Genomic DNA, 25,085 nt, shown 5'->3' with positions numbered 1-25,085 from the left:
TTACCAAGTGAACACCCCTTCTTACTTTCACACCACAAAGTCGTCGTCTTCTCCCCCGCCCCCTCCCCAACACACTATCTCTACAGCAAATATTATACAAAGCCAAATGGTGGATTCTGTGTTCAAAAAAGTTCGGGGTTTGGGGGAGGCTTTCCATTTATAACATGAAGTAGAATTAGAAAAAAAATTTTGCATTCTGTATGACCCATGAGAGTTTGAATCAACTCAGTCTATCCTGAATTAAATTTTGGGTTAATCTTCCAGGCTTTTGACTTGTATCTCATCCTCTAGACAGCAAAGATACAAAAGGAAACTGATGTCCATATATAAAAGCCAATAATCCCATACAGAATATTTTCCGAGAAATAAATGTCCAAAATGCTACTAACTGGAACTTTCAGCCACAGTATACCTGATCACAAAACCAGTTTGATATAAAAGAAGGCAAAATAATCCCAGAATAGTAGCATGCTGATTTACCTAGAACAGGAAAAAGGGGTTTAAATGAGGAGTTACACTTCCTGTACAGTGTTCATTTAGGATTAGAAGACAGTTTGGCAAACATACTGAAAAAGGGGCACCACAACTGCACAAACCTTGCCATCTTTTCCTTCCATGCAGCATGCTCTTGGGTCACTCTCCTCCCAGAGGAAAAATTATCTGAGCTACCTTCACTGAATTCTGCGATGTGCTTAGGTGAGAGGGAAAATAGGGAGCAGCTCTCAGGTTGCTCTTTACCCTAACACAGCCTGAGACACGAGCAGCCCTTTCCATTCCTCCATGCTGGAGTACTCCGGAGGTTTCACTTCTGCCATCAATCAATAACTGAAAAGCCAAGGCTCTGTTATTTAGATAAATGCTTTAAAAATTTGTTTAATTTCTTAATTTTTTCAGGTTTTAGGTTATATAGGGCTGGTAAGCAAGATTTGTAAAGATACACACTGTGGCTGAAAAACTTCCTAACTACTGTAAAAAATTCTCTTACATATTGGACTATTACCAGTTAAATTTCACTTTTGATTGGAAAAAAAAAAAAATCTTTCACCACTCACTTGTGTGGAGTACAACAAAGTAGAAAGTTAAGCAAAGACAAGTTACCTTGTTTTACACAAGACTGAGCTTAAACATAAACGGTTAAAACCTCGTTCCTGAAGTATTTGAACATTACAGTGTAAGGGCTATTTGTGCCCTACATAAAAGTGATTAAAAATTTAGTCAAATTTTAATTAAATTGTCATTCCAAAACAGGTGTTATCGTAGTGTCATATAACATGAAACAAAACAGAATGCATACATAAGCATACCATTTTGGCATATGCATATATATATATATATATATAGTGCATACCAAGATCAGTTATACCTGAAAAATAACCACACTTACCTGTTAATGTAACTTAAAGCAACATAGGTTGGCTGCTGAAGTTCTTGTTTCTCTAATACACGTGGGTCTGTATCTGGAATAAAAAAATACATACACTGAATTGAGTTTCCTATATTTACACTGAAACATAGAGGACTGTATACTGCAAAGTAACATAGGTGAAGACAAAAGATATAAAATAGCTCAGCCCAGTTTATCCATATAGAGTATGCTTAGCACAGCACAATCATTTGTTCATTCATTCATAAACACAGTATTGCATTACTTTACACAAGAATTTGAAACATCAACAGTGAAGTAATTTCCAACTGTCACACAAGCTTTCACAATCCCCCTCATAAATATTAATTTTCACTGCTTTCCATGATTTACAGTGTTCAAAGGATCAAGCCTTCTTTTTTTAATGTAGCATTTTCTAAATATGATTGACACATTTTGAGATGTTTCAAGAGTGATTAGATCTTTTAAGCTGGAACTTGACACTCTTCTGTATCTCTGAGTTTTGCTTTCTCCCTTCTCTACAGATTATTTTCTGGAGCTCTCAATCAGAAAAGTCATACAAAAATGCACTTGAAACAAACCACTTGCCAAGCAGAGCATTGCCCACCAAAAGCCCTGAAGCAAACACAATTAAATTCCTTCGAGTGCTAACTTTCTCACTCAAATGAAAAAATATGTTTTGAATCACTGTTTTCATTGTCCTTTTCAGTTAAGTTTTGCTTTTATCTAACAAAGAAGTAGTCTTGGTTTAAATTTCTGAAACCAAAACCAAGGGAGTCCATAGTCTATGCAGTGTTCTTATACCAAAAAAAAAAAAAAAAAAAAAAAAAAAGATAAAAAGATTATTTTGAGGTTTCAGATACAGCCTTGCCCTATGTAGAAATGCACGTTTAGGAACTGAGCATAAACAGACTTCAAAAGTTCCCAATGGAAAATGTGCATCATTCCTGTGCAGATTACTACGTAGTCATTAACAACCTATTTTATGCATTACTTTAAAAGCAATTCTGGGTGCAACTTCTGCATTTTAACTAGAAAGAATACAAACTGCTTTTACTAAATGGCTCCCCATAACATTGCTGCTTTCCACCTCCTATTTCTGAGAAGCATCTACTTTGTGATGGGGGGAGGGGGGAGAGGAACTCCAAGCAAAACTGCTATTTTGGATTGTTCTTCATCCTACAGTTTTAAGCATTGTTAATCTTAAAAATTATATTGATAGCCACATTTGTTTGACTTGATCAGTTGCTTCTGGTAGGTTTTGTGGGGTTTGTTTTGTTTTTAAAACGTAACACAATTATTTTGAAATCTCTCTCTGCTGCCCTGCCTGAAGGAAGATTTTTAACTGAACTCAATGGGGACTGTGCTTGAGGTAGGTGCATTTGTCACACCACTGCCCGAAGCAGATAATGCCTTTATTCAGTGAGCAAGGAATCCCCTGTTCCCACTCCCTCAAAGCTCAGACCGATCCTAATCTTCCTACATTTGCAAAGCTCAGGCTCCAGGATTTGCTAACATGCCTTTGTCGATATGTTCCCCTTAAGAGATAAGTACCTTTAAGGAAGTTCAGAGAAGAGGGATACAAGCACAAGTGCCAACCCGACCAGCAACCCCAAGCCCGTTATCCTTGAAAGGAGCAGATCTTGCTGGTGCTTGGGGAAATTCTGCAGTAATTACCAGCACACCACACGCTGTATTAAGCTAATCAAAGACAGCAAAGCAGCAGCTATCTTCCATGTTATCTTTATAATTCACTTCTCTGAAGAAGTTAGGTTCATGCAACACCAAAGATCTTTTACTTGCCTTTGTTTCTACAAAACCCACAGTCATTTAGGTGGCCAAGCATACAACTGCTGTCATGGTGAGCTTCGTTAGATTTACACCTCCGTGGTGCACAGCCTGCCATGAAACTGTCTCAATCCAGAATGTCTGCAGAGCATTAATCCCAGCCAGGACTATCTCAGAACTGCCTTAACCCAAATTTAGGTATCTGTGGTTAAATGACTACATCTTTGCTAATCCAGTTCTTAAATGGGATTAACCTCCATCTATAAACAACAGTTTCCGTGACTGAAGCAGACAAAATTGGGTCTGGTTTACGTCTCAGAGTGCTGCACATATCTGTGGGAGAGGACAAGGGAAAACTCTAATGAAGAGCCCACCACCCTTCTGCTGCTTCCCAGTGGCTCACCATAACACCAGCTGAAGATGAAAATGCAAAGACAAAACCAAAAAGCCCCATAACTTTTGTAAGAGTGTGTTATCAAAGCACAGAGAAATTCGCCTGCTGGCATCTGCACAGAGTCCCATCTCACAGTAGGAACTGCCTGATGCACAAGGAACGCACTGCACACAGTCTCTATTCAGTGTATCTATCCCTTCTCCCTCCATGTATCAGACTTGACGTGTGTTGTGTTGCATATTCCAATTCTACCAAAAAATAATGCAGGAAGTAGTTGAGAAAATCTTGTATGCATTTAGCACTCAAAATGCTTGACACATTTTTATTCTTCTTGCAACCAGCTACTGGGTTGCCAGTCATGAGAACGTCACATTCACTTCTGCACTGTAGCAGGAACTACACATAACACTGTTGGATATTATTGCTCTTCCCAAGCTATAGTAACAGAAGATAAAAAGAAAGCACAGAAACTTATGCTGGGGTCACTGCATAGCCCTCAGAGAAGAGGAGAAAAGAGCAGAGACCAGGCCAGCTGTGCCATTGGTGCCAGTAGCCACGCAGCACCAGTACAGCCCATCCCCAGGCAGAGGGGCACAAAGGCTGCACCAGCAGCTCCACTGCACCCACCTAAAACCTGCACAGCCTTGCTATCCAAGGCACATATACGGTTTACTCACCACCAGCAGCTTTTTTTCTAAACTGTCTTAAAATGCCACCGGTCCATTCCTCCCTGCCTCCATTCCCTCTTCCTCATCCTTTGCCCAACCTCTCTCCTGCCCCTTCCCAACCCCAGTTCTTGCTACTCGTCCTGCTTCCCATCGCTCTCTCCTGTTCGCTGTGATGCTGCTTGGGCCTCTCCCCTCAAAATGTCCCAACATATGAACAAGTTAAAAATCACATGGAGATGTCTATAACCACTTGTTCACTCTTGTACCACAGGACCGAACATATATACCATTCTTTCCCAAGACTGCCCTCTTCCCTGTGGCCTCTGACTTCCCCCCACATTGTATCTTATTTCCAATTTAGACAGTCCCAACTTACTTTCTTGGAGTTAGTTAGCACACTTTTGAGCACGGGGTGAATATGCATTATTGCTAACAACTACAAAAAGACCACAACCATCCCAGGCTTGGAAGGAAGGAAAGAAGGAAGGAGGAAGCTTTTTTTTAAAAGCTAGCAAACACAACTACAGTGAGATTAAGTAGCAGTATTCCCTGACGCTGAACCTTCAAGTCTGGACTACCAGTGCTCTGCTTCTCTCACACTTAAGCACATTCATACAGACACTAGCACCATTTTCTAACACCACACATGCTGCCCAAAGACACAGTCTCCAAACACGTGTTACCCCACTGACCAGAACGTTACATATCAGCCAACACTCTGAACTATCTGACTCGGGGATGACGAGCAGGGGAGGCAAAAAATCTGTTGTCAATCTCACAAAATGGCCCTGTGTAATGTTAAATGTTTAGTAAATGTTTCTTCAAACTTGCATAGGCTGGTCAAAGTCAGCCAAAAGTAGCCTAAATAGTTTCCAAACAGACACCTATAATGCATTAAACACTCACAGATGACAAATCTTTTTCTTGAAAAGTATTTAAGCAGTACAAACTAGGACTGATCTGAGCCCTCTTTCTTATAAGAAAAATATCCAGACAGCACAAACACAAAACCAACTACAGATTTTGAAGGGACTGGTTGATTAGCATTACTTTAACTAGTTACCCTCTCTTCTTGAATTAACATGGGCTACTGAAGACTCGCTACTTCATTAGTTTCGCTGTAACACTTTAAATCTGGTAGAACAAATTGCCACCCACTGTACATTAAGCTGCCTTCATTACTTGTCTCTTCTCATAAGCATTATGTTCCACTGATTTCATTCCACAGTGGGAAGAAGAAAAGCACTACGTACTTTCTGTAACGTTGTGAGGGTTTTTTAGCTATGTCCTCTTATTTTACTATGGTGTTAGATTTTTGAAACCCTATTTTTTTCTCTTTTCCTTTAATGAAATGTTATTAAAATAAAATTTTGATTTCATATGAACTACCCCAGGGTTTTGTTTTGGGTCTGACCACCTCACTAGTAAAAGACTGAAATGTGGGTGCTAACATCCACTAGAGTTACTCAACTAATCATCTATAGGATTAGACACCTCCAATTTCTCACATCCACAACCTGTTTCATTCTGAGCAACCAGACAAGTAGAATCATAGAACCACAGAATAGTTTGGGTTGGAAGGGACCTTAAAGATCATCTAGTTCCAACCCCCCTGCCATGGGCAGGGACACCCTCCACTAGACCACGTTGCCCAAAGCCCCATCCAACCTGGCCTTGAACACTTCCAGGGAGGGGGCATCCACAGCTTCTCTGGGCAACCTGTTCCAGTGTCTCACCACCCTCATAGAGAATTATTTCTTCCCAATATCTGATCTAAATCTACTCTCCTTCAGCTTAAGGCCATTATCTCTTGTCCTATCACTACATGCTCTTGTAAACAGTCCCTCTCCAGCTTTCCTGTAGTATGAGTGTGTAATTAAGGCAAAGACCATAAATTGCGCTGTGCCATCTTTGAACTGCTGAGATGAAGCGAGGCATTTTCTGTGGAGCATGTTCTAACAAAATGAATCACTGACTACTGAACCAACCTATGATTACTAAATCACCTCACTATATGCAGAAATAATTTGCAGCTTGAAAACACTGCAAAATCCTAACCTGAAGTATTTCAAAAAGATCAAATAATAAAAAAGGCATACACACCCTAAGTACAGTCTTCATCAATTACATAACTTTGTTCTACATGAGTATTTCTGCACAAAAATGCATGCCACATCTTCATTATTATATAATGGAGCAGTAAGTTATGCCCTACAAGATACAAGAAAGTTATCATAAGCAAATTCACATGAGAACTTCACTTTCATGAAGTCCCTACATTTAAATCACTGTGAAAAATCACTTTCCACCTTAATAAAGGACACACAGAAAAGTGCTAACAAATTTCAGTGGCGTTATTTAACAACTGCAAGTTTTCTTCTTACTGGGACTAGGAAAGGTCACTACCACTAGCGAAGTGGTAACAATAGTCTCAGAAGAAAAAATAATGACTTAGAGGAAGTAAAATTTAAACTACTCTTCAACATCTTGGATACGAAGTGGCCAGTGCTGCTTTTATCCCACTATGCCACCACTTAACCAGCTGAAGTTGAAGTCAAGATTGACAAGAGCCCAGGTACCTAAAGAAGGACATATGAATCCCTGTTCACATACAAATGAAGTGACTGGACTGTTAGATTTTTTTGTAGCTGTAACCATATCTTAAAAAGACTTAGGTTTGAAAAACATGTCTTCTATCATCAGCCATGCCATTACTTAAGCAAAATAGTTGCAACAAAAGTAAAAAGACAAAACTCCCCTTGCCAACCCAAGGATGTTGTTTCTGTTTAATCTCAAAAAGAGTAAAAAAAAATGCCTCAAATGTTAAGAAAATAATGGCCCTGCAAAGGATTTTTAAAAGCGCAAATCCTCATATTTACAAGGACTTACAGTATGATCTATCTCCCAAGTCACTTGGAGATGTTTATGACAATCACACTTTTTTGTGCAAGTTCACTCAGGTGAACTGCCAACGCAGAGGTTCCCCAGACTCACAACTGGCTTTGTCAGAACATCCGTACACATGTTCCGCTCGCCCACCACCAGGTTCACAGAGTGCCTGTCTTGTATTTCACTTGGCCTTGAAACTGGCTGATATAAGTCAGCTCAGCTAGTTAATTAAAACCTACACTTCCCTTGAAACTAGCTCGCTTCACTAATGATGCCAAGGCAAACATTTCTGTTGGCTTCCTCAAAAGTCCGCTATTGTTCTTACATGGATGTAGCTTAAAAAGCCAGGAACAGATAAATTCAATGTTACTGGAAACTGTTCCCCATGCAAAACCTCCATTACAAGGAAGCCATTATGAACTTCACAGTTTCAATTCCAAATGCAGTGTTATTCAGGGGGTCTTATGAATTTAAAGAATAACACTACAGACAACTATGATTTAGAGATATTAACACAGTCCCCTAATTAAGTCTTTAATAGAAAAAGAAAAAAGAATGTAGATGCTGTACACTTCAAAGGCAGAATATTGGAGGATACGATTCTGCAAGAGTTTTAAACCTACCTGACTTCCAGAACACCTTTAATATTTACACACAAGTTTACGTTCTTTCCAAGATCAAGGTGTTAAATACCACAGAGATGGACTTATCAAAATGTATGAAACAGACTGGACAACAAACTCTTCTACATTTCCAGATTAAGCTCTCATTAAATAGATGACTAAGAAAGCTACATTCAGGCAAATACAAACAAGATGACACCGTATTTATTTCAACTTTCACCGTTTCAGTGAACATTAGAGGCTTCAGGATATTGTTTTAGTACAAAATTCTCCATTTGGTCTATCTCAGAGTTGCAAAAGTTTCTCAGCTGCAAACAGTTTATTTCCCTTGTCAAATTGCTCACAAGTACATGAAGCCATGGAAAAAAAAAAAAAAAAACCCTGAAAGACACAGGCCACATAAATATCACAAGAAGATCACGAAACAGCAGTCTTTTTGGCCCACTGGGAGACAGCTCTATCGGGCTGACAGTGCTCTACTGGCACTCTGCTGCTGCTCAAACCAGACCTGCTTACTTCGTATTCAGCAACTGATTGATTGCATTTGCTGCATTACTGCAGAAGGATAACAGAGTTCAAAGACAAGGTAAAGCATCATAGGTCACAGTCCAAATTTTAAACTACTGCGGACCTCTCCTAGAGCCCGCAAGCACAAAAAAGCTAGCATTAATCTTAACAACTGCAAATTATGTATTATGCATACAGGCAAGTGGTTAGCAAAAAGAAGTATCAAACAGAAGTTTTACTTAAATGAAGGCTGCCTCAGGAAAAAAAGCCAACAAGTATATACTGGGAATGCACACACAGGCAGCTGGAAGGCATCGGCTGACTTAACACCCTAGTTTAGCACACACTAGCCTCTTCACATAGGCACCTCTCACAAGGAAGTGAGGCAGTCTCCATGTAAGTTCCTGAAGAAAATGGGAATTTGTAAAAACTACCTCTTCATAGGAAACACACCCTGATCCCAGGGACACCACTCCAGCATTTTACCTCTACTGAGTGTTATGACTGCAGAACCTGTAAGAAGCAGTCAGAGGACATCACTGCAAGAGGGACCGTGTATAAAAAGGGGTCACAGAAGTTCAAAAGCAGCCTGCCTAAAAATTAAAGCACAAAACCCTCCAAGAACACCACAACCAACAGCATCCGTTCACTGCTGCAGACCACATGAAGCAGACCATATCAAGCTCCATTTTCTAACACAAACTCTGAGACACAAAAGAACTCAGAGCTTTCTCGTATGAGAAAATAGTATCTTGCTGGGTGATAAGGTAATATATGGTATTTCATAGAATCATAGAATGGTTTGGGTTGGAAGGGACCTTAAAGATCATCTAGTTCCAACCCCCCTGCTGCGGGCAGGGACACCCTCCACTACACCACATTGCCCAAAGCCTCATCCAACCTGGTCTTAAACACTTCCAGGGAGGGGGCATCCACAACCTCTCTGGGCAACCTGTTCCAGTGCCTCACCACCCTCACAGTGAAGAATTTCTTTCTAACATCTAATCTAAATGTACCTTCATTTAGTTTAAACCCATTACCCCTTGTCCTGTCACTCCACTCCCTGATAAACAGTCCCTCACCATCTTTCCTGTAGGCTCCCTTCAGGTACTGGTAAGCTGCAATTAGATCTCCCTGGAGCTGCCTTTTCTCCAGGCTGAACAATCCCAACTCTCTCAGCCTGTCCTCACAGGAGAGGTGCTCCATCCCTTCAATCAGCTTCGTGGCCCTCCTCTGGACTCGCTCCAACAGCTCAATGTACTGGGGCCCCCAGAGCTGGACGCAGTACTCCAGGTGGGGTCTCACAAGAGCGGAGTAAAGGGGCAGGATCACCTCCCTCGACCTGCTGGTCACACCTCTTTTGATGCAGCCCAGGACACGGTTGGCTTTCTGGGCTGCAAGTGCACACTGCCGGCTCGTGTTGAGCTTCTCATCAATCAATACCCCCAAGTCCTTCTCCTCGGGGCTGCTTTCAATCCATTCCTCGTCCAGCCTATAGCTGTGCTTGGGATTGTGCCGACCTTGCAGTTGGCCTTGTTGAACTTCATGCGGTTCGCACAGGCCCATCTCTCCAGCCTGTCAAGGTCCCTCTGGATGGCATCCCTTCCCTCCAGCGTGTCGACCACACCACACAGCTTGGTGTCGTCGGCAAACTTGCTAAGGATGCACTCGATCCCACTGTCCATGTTGCTGACAAAGATGTTGAACAGTGCCGGTCCCAGTACCGCCCCCTGAGGGACACCACTCGTCACCGTTCTCCACTTGGACATTGAGCCGTTGACCACAACTCTTTGAGTGCAACCATCCAGCCAATTCCTTATCCACCGAGTGGTCCATCCATCGAATCCATATCTCTCCAATTTAGAGACAAGGATGTTGTGCGGGACAGTGTCAAATGCCTTGCACAAGTCCAGGTAGATGACGTCAGTTGCCCTTCCCTTATCCATTTCATATAACCGACACAGAAACAAATCTGTGCTTTGGTCTCACAGCAAAGTAGAACATTTTTTAATATAACACTATTACTGAGCAATCCTGTTTCATCCTTGCAAGCTGCAACTATTTAATTCAGACTGTGATCTCTTAGAAGTAACGGCCATCCCTTCGCTCCCATTGCCCAGCCAAATAGGGTTCTGATTACAGCTTCACATGTACTAATTTAATGCATAATTACTAAAAAGGATTTCAGGTTAAAATGGTAGCTCAGCAACACAACTGAGATCATACAACATTTTCAGTTTTTAATTTAAAAACCAAATAGCCAAGTAAATGTAAACACAAGGATTTGTAAATCTTCTGAAAAGTATCTTTCATTTTAAAAAAAATAAAATTGTGATATAACCGTATGTAACAAAAAGATATTTCAGATATGGACATCAGAAAAGAGAACGAATGCATGGAGTCCAATCATAGATCCTGAATCTTTAAAATGTCCTAATTTCCACAATTAAGTCAATCATTGCACACTAGTAAGTGACCACGGTGCTCCTCAGTTGCTGAAAGCAACCTTTGGATCTGTCACGCTGTCTTCAAATAGGCAATTAAAGTGAAAAATGAGAGTGTGCATAACTTTCCAGTGCCATATATTATATATAAATAACACAACACACAAGTAAGAACAGGACAGAAGTTCTCAACCCAAACACTTGATCAACTTAGTCATGCTTTCATCTGTTTATTTGAAAATATATTACTTTGCTACTCTTGTAGTCCTTATTACAATCTACTGCCTTAAGAAAAGTTTTCCCTTGCCAAAAATTAAAAGAACTCTCCATTCCTCTGTCCCCAAAACAATTTGCATTAATCAAGGTTGAATAGTATCAAACATGCTAGGATAACCAAGAGGTGGTGGACAGATCCAAGCAACTGATCTGTTCCTTTGTTCCTCAGTGGGGCAATCTGGTTGACCAGAACTTGCCTGAGTTTGCCCTAAGAGTTGCTTTCTTGTTTTACACCAACTTACAGTACTGTAAACCAAGTGCAGAATTTGTGAAATTCTTTATTTAAAAGATTTAAAAAAAAAAAAGGGGGGGGGGAATATCATATACTGTAAGCGTTCTCAGTGGGAAGTTTAAAGATCACATGCAGCCTGTGAAGAACATCACAGCTCCCTTCCCATCCTTACAAAGTGTGCGAGCTCTCTTGTGTACCACCCTGCATTCTCATCACTTTCCCAAACCCCTTCACTCTGGCAGGCGAGCTGTACTAGCATCCTCTCTTAGCAGAGAAATTCAACCTGTGGCCTTTGCTGGTCCCATTAGAAGTGGTGCCAATCAGAGATACAGCCTGGTCCAAGTGGACCTCCTCAGACCTCCGGCTCAGCTAAAAACAGGCTACCACCTACATCCTGTGCTTGTCTCTGGCCGAAGGGATGGCACCTGAACAACCAGTTTTTAAGCCATCTGCCATGTGCCCTCTCCTCCAAAAACCCACACAAAACTCCAGCAGCAACTACGAAGCAGGGAGCTGCGTAGGGGGTATAACTGTAATTCACTAAGAGAATATCACTGTGAACTGCTGACATCCTTATAATATTCTCAGTAGCTCATGTCTCAGAATATAAAAAGTACTGCTGTAAATCAGATACTTATTTTCTCTTCAAATGGAATATAATTGCTGGTAACTACCTGCAGAGCTACAAATGTCAAATAGGCATCTCATGATCTTTCAGATGTAGTGAACTGCAAGCACACTTCATGTGCCGTGATGCTTTTCCACTTACTATGTTAATTAGTTTTTATTTGAAACATACAATTATTGCTGCAGCCAAATGCAATAATTAATGGTTATTTTTAATAGGTAAAATATTCATTAATCAAATCAACAGGAGACCAGCAGAGTACTGGAAAGGTCCCTTAGAGGGGGGTGGGGAGGGAGAATAGTCTGCTGCTACTTCATTTTGGTTTATTTTTTAAATTCTGAGATGTGTCCCATTTTTAACCATTTGAAATGTTAACATCTTGCTTGCAAATTCTAAGTGCAAATATACTTAATGAAGCTTGAAATAGAGAAAAATTAGAATGCCATTTTCACAGAATTTCCCAACATTTAATTCAAGTCAAACAATCTCATGAGGTGCCACTGAGAGTGTTAAAACAAAAAGGTCCATTTTCACTTAACAGTCAAGCATACAGGACATAACATGTATTATTAGTAATCTCTAAAATAACCCCATTTCAATAATGAAATGAGTATTTTTATCCCTCACCATGCTATGATGTTTCTTTTGTCTGAGAATTTTAAAAATTCATATACTGTGGAAAGGCACTCACCTTTAATTCACCTGAATTAGGGAAGATCTCCAAAATTAATTAAAATAAAAAGAAGTCCAAAATTTAGGGGTATTATTCTATACTGAAACAATGATAAAACCAGCTTCATGGCATGCAGCACCGCCCCCAAACACACACACCAGCACGAATCTTTTGGAATCAGATTAATTCAGGCAAGCTCTCGTATCTTATCTTGTCTAGAGCATCTGATGCATTGGAAATCAGCTCCCTCAGAAAAATTTCCTTATTGGAAGGAAAATCACTTTTGTAGGTCCTGACTAAACTCAGTGCCCTCTACACGAGTGACAACACCACAACTATGTTGGCAGAGCCCTCTAACGGGGACAGAGCAAGAGCGCATCAAAAGGACTTCTGATATTGACATAGTTGCATCACCTCCCCAGATGACACATGACGCCAATAAATACACTCTGCCAGCACAGCTGTGAGCCCCCATGAGCAAGTGGGTATGGGGATGCCTGTCAGGGAAAGCATTTTTCACTCCCAGCGCTGCCAAGACTGGAGAGAAAGGAGAAAAAGGGCCTGGGGAGTGCTTTCCAACACAGACACAGCCCTGCACGCAGGTTTTCTAGGTGTTCAGTTGAAAACCTCAGTTTCCAAAATTCACACACTTCTCCACTCTCTAAGGTCATACACATCATTACGCACTATGTTTGGAAGCTGATAAAAAAAGAAAAATGAGGAGCATTCATCTTGCATTCAGCATTTTGCCAAAATTATGAGGAAATAATTTTTGGAGCTGGCAATGGATTGATTGAGGGTTGAGGTTAGTGGGTTTCTATGAGAACCCAGGCCTGGCCTGGGCAAATCCATTGGGAGGTTTGGCCGTACTGGGGCAAAACCTGGTAAATAGTAGTAAAAGAGCAATCTTTACATAAACCACAAGTCTGTGCTTTTTCAAATCAAGTATGTGAGGTGAGTACACGCTTAAATCCATATTCTAGGATAAACAGTTTTGCATAAAGCAAGCAGTTATTTCAAAACAGCTATTTTTACTATTAAAAAAATTGAAAATTTATAGGTTTGTGCTTTGCCTTTTTATTATTATTATTACTCAAATACTCAAACCCTTGTTCTCATCTAGTTTTAATAATGAAAACGTAGCTAAACATTCCAAAATAAATAAAACCTAGTATTACTTTAAATAAAAGTTCAAAATATGTATCTTGACAGTTCTGATGCTTGAGGGTTTTATTTCCCAAAGTAGTAATGATCTCCAGGAGTTAAAATAATATGATTATATCCCAACTCCACGGCCAGCTAAACCACAACTTAACTGCAGTGGCACATATTTCATTTGCAATGTCAGAAGATCTCCATTTCAGACTATCAACATACTACTAAATTTTCAAGTGTCATTGAAAACAGGCCACTTCTAATTTTGGCTGGAAACACTAAAATGAACCGCTATAAGCAGCACAGCTCGTATTTCACAAATTAAAGCTCTTCATCTTTACCAGGAATCAAAAAGGAAAGCTTTTTACTGTAAGTTATTTACAATGTCTTCACTCCTCTGCAAAGAGTGGTTGCAGCGTTTTTTGGTTTATTTTTTGAGGGAGGGTTGTATTAGAAGGAAACAATACGTATTTTTCCTGTGAGTCACTAAAATTCCTATAAGAATTTTATCTTCTGGAGTACTACTTTGCACAGTCTTGTAGGAGACAGACTGGATTCCTCATTTTTACCTCCTGCTGACAGGAACAGGGAATGCACAAAACTAAGCAATTTCTTGTAAGGCAGAAGGAATCATTACTTAGTGTTAGCCAAGAGAAGCTCCCTCCAGAAGATGGCAACCATGCCTGGTGGAGCAAGAGGCTGGTGGAGCAAGGATGGGAACCAGCTGCGCAAGAATGCCAGGTGCTCAGATAACCTTTATTTCCTGAAATCTCTTTTCCAAAATTAATTTGGACATACCGTGTCTTACACAATTTTATTGTTTTATTTCACTGGAAATAATTTTACCACCAATGTGCCTTATCCAAGACTATGAGCAACTCCATGTTTGTCACCAGTGCTATGCATGAAACATCTAGCAACAAGCTTACCCTGCAGGTGACAAGAAACACACACCCCCCTTATATCAGTACATTTCTTGCATGGAGCAGGGGAGAACGAGGGTGTCCCTCTTTCTAAGAGGAGGACATCATCACTGAAAAATATCAAGTTCACATTTGTGCACTACCGTGAGACAAAAAAATCTACTTCTCTGCAAACAAATTAACAATGAACCTACATAAAAATAGTTATCCCAAACTGCACCTTTTAAAACTCTAACACTTAATCATTGGGATGACACAGACTGGTATGGAAGAAAATTTTAAAGTGCTGTTAACCACCAAACTTTAGCAACAAGACTATTCTGTTTGCCCTTAAGTACAAACAGCAGAGCAGATCCTCTGCGCTTTTGTACCTTGAAGATCTGTTCTTGAGAAAGCATTTCAAATTATCTTCTCTTGAGAACTAGTAAGGGGAAATTGATTATTTCATGCACTAAAGTTATCACCTCAGTTCCAGTATCTCCAGCCACTGGAAGCCGAAAGTGGTAGGCAGTTTGGTGCCCTCCACTGAATGACATCTGGCCACCTTGGTCCAGGTCCTAGAGGACAAGAGTCTGCAGAATAGGGAAGAGGTGAAGTCTCACAGCTTAACTGAAACTGGATCCTGTAATTTGCAGTCTCAGCGCAACAGCCTGAACTGATACAACGCAAAGATAAAACTGAGGTTTCACCCTTACCCAACCACCAAGGCTTGTGGAGGCACAAAAGGAGACATTTTCTGTCCCAGGGAATGCTGTGCCAGTTTCCTTTGGTAAAACTTCAGGTTTTTAGCGTGGCCAAGTTACTTTTTCCTCATCATTAAAAACCCAGTGCAGATTTCCACAGGCTGACTCACCCTGGTGTGTCACCCGCAGGAGCGGGAGGGGAGGAGAGCCGTAACTCACTGAAAGAAATCGCTTTTACCTCCTCACCCAACCAGCAAGAGAGGGGAAACGCCCTTCCCACAACGGGCACCAGCTGCCGCTCCTTCACGGGGAGACACAAGCGCAAAGAAACGCCTCGTACGAGTCCTTAGTAGAAGATTAAAGAGAAACTAGACATTCAGCTCCGATGTGAAAAGACACACCATAGGAAGCGGGTCGCTAAAGCGACAAGGATCGGTTTGCACTGGATTTACCACAGTCTTGCAAAGCTGCCGTGCGCTTCCATGTAGGGAGGAGGAGCACGGCGCGGCCCTCCCGCCCAGCCAGCAGAGACCGAGAGGCAGAGGCAGGGCGCTGCCACCCGCCCAGCTCCGCTGACGGCGGAGGCCGCGGCCTCGAGAAGAGCCAGGCCCCCCACGCCCCCTCGTGGCGGCACCGACAGCCCAGCCCCGGCCGCTAGCGCCGCTCGCCCGCCGCCATTTCCCCTCCCGGGCGCCGCTGAGGGGAGGGTTTGACACACCTTATTTCACCTGCCGCAATAGGTGAAATAAGGTTTTCAAGCCGTTTCTCACCAGCTCAGTTTTCTCCTCACAAGACACCGGCGGCAGCCGCGGTGTGTTCCCTGTCATTTCTGGCACGCACGTAGTTCCTCAGGTGCTCTGTGTCAGTGGTGACAGGATAGATGGTAGGGAAGTACCACAAATAACAACAATAACAACAACCACAACCACCTGACTCCTGTCAGGGGAGCCAGAGCAGTCAGTCAGAGCAAGCGACTGAGAGGAAACCCGAGCATGACAACCTGCCACGGAAACTCCAGGCACTGCGAGTGCCACAGCAAGGCCCCAGCTCTGCGACTGTGGGCCACCGTGTTTTGAAACGGGGTACACCAGACGGCTTCCCTGAAGAACACGGCAGGTACGCTGGTTCACTTTCACGGAAGAGAGGTGCGTACAGCAGCCTCGGCCTTTATTGCCACTCAGTACCATTAAAACATTCCTGTTATAATATTACCCACTGCTTAAATATTGTGTCAGCCCTCTCTAGCTATTTCTTTTCAGTCATTTCTTCAAAACAGAAAGGTACTGAGATATTTTTCTACTTCCAATAGCTCTGATGTAGAAAAAACCCAAATCAGATTGAATTAAGCTAAGCCTCAATGTCTTTGAAAGAAAAATTAAGGTGGGGGGAGGGGGGAAGAGGAATGATCAGTTTAAAATAGAAAATAAATTCCAGTAAGCCTAAAAATGGTGACATTCAGTAGAGATGTAAGGAAATCAATGAACTTAATAATAAAAGATGTTTTAAGGCCAAGGCATGTTCTTACACATTCTGTTTTTAATTATCCCAATCAAAAACCTGCTGTGTTCAACAAATAAAAATTAATTTCCCAGTGTGAACACAAATGCAGTAAGTTACCAATTCCTTTAAAATTCTAATACTCTCTTTGCCCTCACACAGAATTTGAATATAGAATTATTAATCAAATAGTCACACCAATGAATACCAAGTTAGCTTACCATAATTAAAAAAACCACCAAACCCCGCGTATTTACAATTAAGACAACAGGAAGACTATTCACTAAAAATTCTCACAAAACTACATTCAATTCTTCATCTTCCACAGTTTTCTCTGACATTCATGTAAGCTGAAGTGTCTGTACTTCCTTAATGTTTCATGTAATAGAAAGCAACAGAAGGGCATTGCACTTTTGGCAGGTGAAGGTGGTGCTCCAGGTTCGTACAAGTCAAGCTGAGGAAGGCTTCTCAGCAGAGAAAGCTCATTTTTCTGCTCAGGAACACTTAAGAGGATCAAGCAATCTAATCATGCACCAATATGTCAAAAATCTGTTTTAATTAAGTTAGGGTAAGATAAAAGATACAAAAGAGAACATTTCCTACAAACAGTAAAATTTCTCCTTGCATCAAATTATGCACAAAGAAAATCAGTTCACTCATTTTTGCACATGAGCTTGAAATATTGTGTATTTCTGATGCAAGGATGCAGACAAGTAATGCCTCACTTAGCTCAGTTCAACTTCAAAAGGTAGTACTGCTCTGTTTCAAAACTGTTAAATTTATTGTACTTACAAGTCTGTAGCCATTTGAAAAATGGATTATTCAGAATCACCAAAACATAAGTTATTTTGCTCTTCTTATGTATTATAAGTAATTACAATTAAGAAGAACTTGGAAACAGGTAGGGGGGAAAGGAGAAAATCAGTGGTGTTGAAAACTCAAGCAAGGCCTTCTCAGATCGTGATACATAAATATACATATATATACATATACGTGATACATATATACCATATATATACACTTTTCGTGGTATCTCAAAGAAAAGATGCACATTCCTCTAAACCAGCCAGCTGCTAATTTTACATTTAATTGCTGTCAAAAAAATTACTTCCTAAAGTGATGGTTTAGTACCTTCTAAATTCTACTATTGTTACTATTAAAAAGCAATTAACTGTTACAAGTTGATAGCATTATCCATTATTATAGCAATAAATCTTAATATTTTTATTCTGTACCATTCCTCTTCTGATCAACAGCTGATTATGAAATAAAAAGCACAGCATACATTTATCAAAATGATTTAAGGGATAAGATAAAATTGAGACACTTAGTAGATAAAGGTTCTGATGCTGAATTTAAGGACAATTTAAACTCTGATTAATTTGGCTCAATGTTTATTCAGCTATGCTGTTACTTACTTTGTTGGAATTATTTTTAAACACAATTTTTTCAAATTCTCTAAAGACCATTAAATAATTTGGCCGCAAAAGACTACAAGTCTATAGAAAGACACTTTCAACTTTAAAAATAACATTCTTTCTCAAAAAATATTTCAATAATCATATTACAAATATAATTGCACATAACATTATAAAAATAACATCACCTTTCCAATTATGTTATTGCATGCAACAGCAGATAGCTTCCCATTTGTACTCTGTTTCTCTCTTCTCAAGAAATAGCTTTAGAAGTTTAACCAAACTCCTTAAAATGTTACCATCAGACACTTACTAAAAGGTAAGGCCTATTAAAAGGGTACTTGTTCAGAGGAAGAGCTTGTTTGGTTTGCTGTTTCTAAACAAACTAATAAAAGAATCCAACTAGTAACGTAATCTTTCTCCAGGTTCAACAGACACCTGCATATCAGCATCAGCACAATATAACTGCATTCCTGCCAGGATTAGTTCACAATATTTAACTAAAGTTGCTTTGAACTCTCTTTGTATTCAAGACTAACATGGAGTAACTAAGTGTGGTGGTTGGATTACAAGAGAAATTAAGACCACCAGCAAGAATACTCCCCTCCCCCAAAGCTTTTTCCCTGCCCCTCCCAATAATGCTTTTCTATTCCCTACTCCTGTTTCTAAATACATCTACTAAGGCTAAGTGAAATATCTCCCCCTCCATTCAGTTTGGATTTTAGCAGCTTTTAATATTCATTCCTTAATGCAGTGTCAGTGTGCTAACCCCTTGCTCTGAAGAGTGGTATTGATTTGCAGTGAGAAGCAGAGAAATCCCTAGTAACTCCTCCGTAATTTATTTTAGCTCTAAAGCTTTTCACTACAGTCAGTAGACTACCTAATAGCCTAGTCAAAATGAAGACAAACATCTTCTATGACAGAAAACTGCGGGGAAGGTGGCATGAACTAGAGAGTATGGAAATAAACACCTTAAACAAACCACCTCAGTGGGAGACTGACATTGTCTGTCTGCCAATGAACTGCAGACAAGATGCTTAGAAAAGCCCCATAACAAAGAAAAAGCTGCATATTGTTGGAGGGTTCTCATGTCAGCACCACCCTGAAGCCAGAAACATCAATAACTCTTCTTTTGCTTTTCTTCTTTCTGGGGAGGAGAAGGGAGTGGAAATCAAAACAAACAAAAGTATCTAAAGAAGATCACTTTTACTCTAGTTGAAATCTGTCCATGCCAAGAGTACATTTTACTTTACTAATGTAAAATGCTGGGGTTGAAGGTTTCTTGGTTTTGTTTTGAAAGAGGTAACAGTCCTACAATTCGGCTGAATCGTAACAAGCTTCAGACACTCCTTACCAGAGGCTCTCCACTGCATCAGCTCATAAGCCAAGCTTGCCAATTTGATGAGGTAATTAGCCTTGCTTTTATCTTTTCCTAATTAGATCTACCTTTTTCTCTTTACATACTTGGAAAACACTTTACTAAATTCAGTAACAATGAAATGTACCAGATTGACAGCTGTCAAAAAAATGCCCTCTGTATTGCCTTGGGTAAGCAGAATTTCAATATGAGCAGTCAAAATACAAGTTTTTCTGTTGTTATATCACTGGGCTAAACACTTTCCAGCTTCCAAGTCTGAAGGCATGTACTGGCATATCATTCCAGTACAGGATGAGACCCAAGTACTCCAACAACCCATTGCAATCTGACTTCAACAGAAAGAAATCTGGTGGAGTGAGCTGCGGAGGGAAGGCACGGGAAGGTACAACATGCTCTAACATCCCTCAGTCTAAATCATCAGTGGACTAGGACAGAGGTGGATGACAGGAGGCAGACTGCACTACAGTCATGATGCAGCCTGAGGTAGTGTCTGCTGGAAAGACAATAGTCCGTTCTCCATGTCCATGCAATAAATGGCCTTCTCTCTGCACCTACCAGCTAAGATTATAAATCAGCATGTTTTGCAATATTAAAAGCCACTCCAGCTGCAAAGGAACCAAGATCATAAATTCTTTTCAATGCACCTTTGAACAGCATCGGGCAGTGGCGAGGCTTTCCTGAGAACGTTAGACAGCTGTAAAATAGCTGCTTCAAATTTAGTTTCTATTACAGGAGATAGAAAAGACCTGTATGAACTATTCAATTAACACACCAAGCCAGTAAGACCCATGAGGAAAAAATTCAGCTCTTAACAAAAGGGTTTAACTCTGTTTCTTAAAAAGATTACATTTTCTATTCTATTTAATGTTTTTGAATTGAATTAAGACAAAAACTCAGGTTGAAGAACATTTCCAGATCTCATCTCCCCATTGCTATTAATGCATGACAAGTTAACAGTGAGGATACAGTTTGAGGTATTTGTGAAAAGGATGAGCATACTAACTAGAGATCTGGGGAATCCACACACTACCTCGTCCTTACACAGGCATGAAAAAGGTCATTACTAATCAGTTTCTTTTCTCATATGAACTCAAATGGCTCAATCTCCAGCTGATCACTTAATTTACCAAAAAGGAAAGTAGACTACTTTTTCTACAACTCAACAACAGCTGTTTTTCCCCTCAGGCGTTACCTACGCAAACTGCATCTCTGCTGTACACTAGACCTTGTTATTTAAGAGCAGGTTTGGAGTGGAAGGAGAAAGGAACATTTTAGTACCTGCCATGACCATTAAAGGATCCTTGACCGTGACCATTAAAGGATCCTTGAATTCTCTGGCTAACAATGACCAATAGCTGCAACTATTGCTCAGTGTTTTCACTGAGGGTTGCACTCTGAATGTGAGAAGAGCATGTTATGAAATCTGAGTGGATGCCATCAGTAAAAGAACCACAGTTACTTTTCTTTAAGTCCAGTTATGCTTGACATGAACCAAGAAGGGAGCCTAATAGCTAGCACATTGTCTGGAATAGTGGACGTGGAGACAGTAACAAGCTATGCCACAGATCTCCGAGACAGGACCCCTAAGAAATGAAACAGATGTGAGAGTTTCATGGACTCTGTTGAACAGATTAGAGATGACACAGAATATTATATCCTTTTCTGCTTCTTACAGCAAGTCTGGACACAGTCTTGGTCTCCAGCATAACCAAGACATTCTAGATCTTTTTTTCTGTCTAGGTATCAAGATCTTCATATAAGAAGGAGCAGCTTAATTCCTCCAGGTTTAAAGCAAAGATGAAAAAGAATTGTCATGAGGCAACTAGAAGAATTTTGCACACAAAGTATTGGTTTAGCCCACCATCACTAATGGTAAAACTTATCTTAATAATTTTCTTTAAGTACCAAAGTTAATTTTGGTCCAAATTTTAAGTAACAGAAGTGAATGTTCTGCACTGGCAAGGATCAAAGGCTACAAGTTCCATTTCCAGCTCAGCCAGACTGCTTAACAGTCCTGACAAACTCATTTCTTTGCTCAATTCACCTTTTTTTTTTTTTTTTTTTTTTTAAATGTCTCAACCCTTGTTTGCTGTGGTTAGAACAAAATGAGATTCCTTATGCTACATTATATTTGCTGGCATAACTAAATATCTACAGGAAGTGAGATGTGAGCAGACCTGTACTTAAAAATCTTGCCATAAACACACTTCTTTTCAAAGTTCCAACAAAAGCAAAATGCCATTTACCTAAATTATTACCAGTAGTATTAAGACAGTCATAGTTTACAGTGTACCACTATAAATAAAGACACAAAGAACTCAAGTTGTAAGGTACAAGGCTGAAGAAAATGGAAGAGATTCTATCCTATCAATGTATATAACATTAGTCACTGCCTGCATCCAAGCATTCAATGATCTACAAGTGCTTGGAGCCACCAAAACAGAGTGATCAGAGTGGGTGGGGAGGATGACACCTAAAACCACCACTACCTCCCGAAAATCAAAAAGAAGCACTCAGTTTGAGTTCACTGTCATGTTCCTGGCAAAATGTCTGCTGAAGCACTGCAGAGAATTTTATAGGCCTAGAGGAGACACTGAAGAAATACAAACAAATCAATGAGTACCAGCAGTGAGAAATAAACAGTTTCAAATGCTTCATACAACTAGAATCACTTTGCAGCCAGATTCATTGCCAAGATGAAGACTTGGAAAGCTTCTGTCAGACTATTTCCAATTACAGTGCTTTATGAAAACATAAGGGATACAGTATGCCTTGATGAGAAAAACCAGTGTATATATAGGCTCATCATCCTCAAGCAGAAAGCACTGAGGTAAGTACTAGTTGTTACGGATACGTCTGCATAAGTAATAGGTGTTACTGCATCTAACCTTCAGTTTTCATTTATTTTGAATTGGAGGGTGTAGGGGTGTGTGTAGAGATTTATGTTTTATGTTATAAACTTTCATCTGCCACAAAATCCTGAAGTGTTCCTACACTGTGTGACTCAAAAAATACCTTCAAGCGATGAGCTTAACGTAAAAACAGAGGAATCCAATACGATATTTAGAAGACTTTGAAAAATGCACTTATGGTTCTTTTAATCAGTTTGTGTATTGCTCAGAAGTTTAAAAACTATTCTTTGATAAGCAATAAATATAAGCAGTTTCTCACGGAGTACTCACAATTAAATATGAATAGTTTTTGTGACAGAACAGATACACAACTCATCTGTGTTCCTTGTGTCAACTGACCTCTTATGCTAGAGCTGTTTTTCTGGTGACTGATGCTGTAGGGGGGGGGGGGAACCCCAACAACCACCACTGATGACCTCACAGTTACTACAGGAGGCACACACAAGCTAGAAATACCATCATATTCTCTATGTCTTCCTTTGTATGCATAAAAGATAGGAGGAAAGATTCTAAGGACCAGAAGAATCAACTACCAGACAAAACTCTAAATCAGTTTTGGTATTTATACCCGGTAATACAAGATACACATCTGAAACAAGGTGTGTGGTAGATTTTTGGGTGGTGGTGTGGTGTTTGTGTTTTTGGGGGGTTGTGGTTTTTTGTTGGGTTTTTTTTTGGGGGGGTGGTGGTGGTGGTTTTGTTTGTTTGGCTTGGGCTTTTTAGAAGTAAATTTTCAGTAAGAAAACTCACAGTTAACTAATAAGAGAGAGCCAGTGTTCTAAGCCTTTCTGTTAGGTAAATCAGCTGCAAAAATATTTGGTTTATGTGGTTTTTTATTTTTTAAACAAAACCCACAACTTTCTTTGTCCTATTTAGGTAATAATTAAATGTGTATATATATATATATACACACACACACACACCCCCAGTTTGCCAGATCTAGAAATCCAGTCAAGTGAAAAATCAGATTCCTAGATTTTCAGATTCCAGTTAAGCCAACTTCACAAGCTTGACCTATCGAGACGGTGTATAGACTTTGGAAGCTATGGGGGCTACAAAGATCAAAGTTCATGATTTGAAAAGCACTATATTAAGTTGAAACCTTGGCCTGTTTCCTTGGACCTCCATTCTCCTTTAAACCCAAGCTTGAAAAACTTCTCCCCCCTCTCCTTACCTGTCACCAGTCCATAAAGGTAGTTTGTGCTTACATGCATGTTTTGTTCAGATAAAAACAGAGAAACAAGAGAGAAAGCCTTCAGTTCTGTCTTCTAATACTTGGAGCCCAAGAAACTCCAGCAGCCTACAAGTAGAGTTGCAAGGAAGCCATCTTTCAACCTCTTCAACAAACAGCCTTTGACAAACTTAAAGAATTTTTAGAAATTTTCTGCTTCTTCACAGTCTCTTAACAAACATCTTACTAGGCTTCAGAGACCTGTAACCTGGCCAAATTTGAGCAGTTTTCAATAAAAAAAAATCCTCTTTGCCCCCTGTTAAATTCTAAAACTTGCTCCAAAACAGAGATACAGATAATCTGAGTGAAATGGGTACCCTTTCTTTAACATTAGAAAAACATATTTTTTCCTAATTTTCTTTAAAAATCACATGGAACTTTTTATTAGAAATTACAAAGAACAAACGTTTCCAAAAGCAGACATGGAACACAGAAATGTCAGTCCAGATGGTTTAGATGTGGAAAGGATATAATTAAAAACATTTTTAAAATAGAAAATGGAAGTTCATTGAGAGGTCTTACCACGACTTCTTTATAGATCTCAGGTGGCTCCGTATTTTAAAAGTTATGTGCTGAATAGGTATAGAAGAAGGAACTATCATAATAGTCTTACTGACAAAACAAGAGCATCTTGACAACATGAACACTGAAGGAGATACTATCTAGCAGAACCTTTCTTTCTTCTGCTCTTCTAACTATTTAACACCCCTCCTTTACTGTGAAACAAGAGTGGAGAGAATAACCTGCCAGGTAACTTTGCACCTTACCTATTTAATAGAAGCCAGACTCTGAAAGGGAAAATGAAACCCTTCCTAGTTCAGAATTTCCCAACTTAGTTTGTGCCAGCCTCTGGCACCATCAGCATTTATTTTTTGTTTCTATTTTTCCAAATTTCCTTTAACTTTTTGACTGCTCCCCAAGTTTCTTTTTTGCAAGACCTGTAATTTCAGCTACCTCCATACACACCATCTGAAACATTCTCTCAAGTACAGAGTTCACAAAGGGACCAAAAGGACAGCAAGTTCTTAGGAGTATGTATGTTCTGATCTCATCTGATGCTTATTTTGTCATCACAATCAGCTACACTACTACTTCCACAATATCAGGATCAACTGAACTCCTTTTAATACAAGTCCTGCTGTTTTAAAAGCTTTAACGAGGTTCCCAAATAATTTGCCACAGAATAGAATTTACCACCATCTGCCTATATGAGAAGGATGACTAAAATTAAAGAAATGAAAGAGAATGTGGGGGGAAAAATAAAAATCAGATTAATACAGAAGTAGTATTTTGAATCAGATTTTTGGCTGCATGAAGAGGCTTAGCTAGGAACTGTATTATATCTGTAATTCCAAAATTATGGCACATACTTCAGAAAAGTA

General features: G+C 39.9%; 1 protein-coding gene across 1 annotated transcript in view; it reads right to left on the bottom strand.

The window, feature by feature from the left end:
- Nucleotides 1-25,085, bottom strand: part of JAZF1 (JAZF zinc finger 1) — a 200,605-nt gene that overhangs the window by 88,008 nt on the left and 87,512 nt on the right. The window contains exon 2 of the mRNA XM_075745926.1: nucleotides 1,385-1,457. Within this exon, the coding sequence (XP_075602041.1) occupies nucleotides 1,385-1,457 (73 nt within the window). The remainder of the gene's footprint in view (nucleotides 1-1,384; nucleotides 1,458-25,085) is intronic.

The sequence above is a fragment of the Balearica regulorum genome, chromosome 2 (assembly GCF_011004875.1).
Source record: "Balearica regulorum gibbericeps isolate bBalReg1 chromosome 2, bBalReg1.pri, whole genome shotgun sequence".
NCBI classification, from domain to species: domain Eukaryota; kingdom Metazoa; phylum Chordata; class Aves; order Gruiformes; family Gruidae; genus Balearica; species Balearica regulorum.
This window is presented reverse-complemented; position numbering and strand designations above follow the sequence as displayed.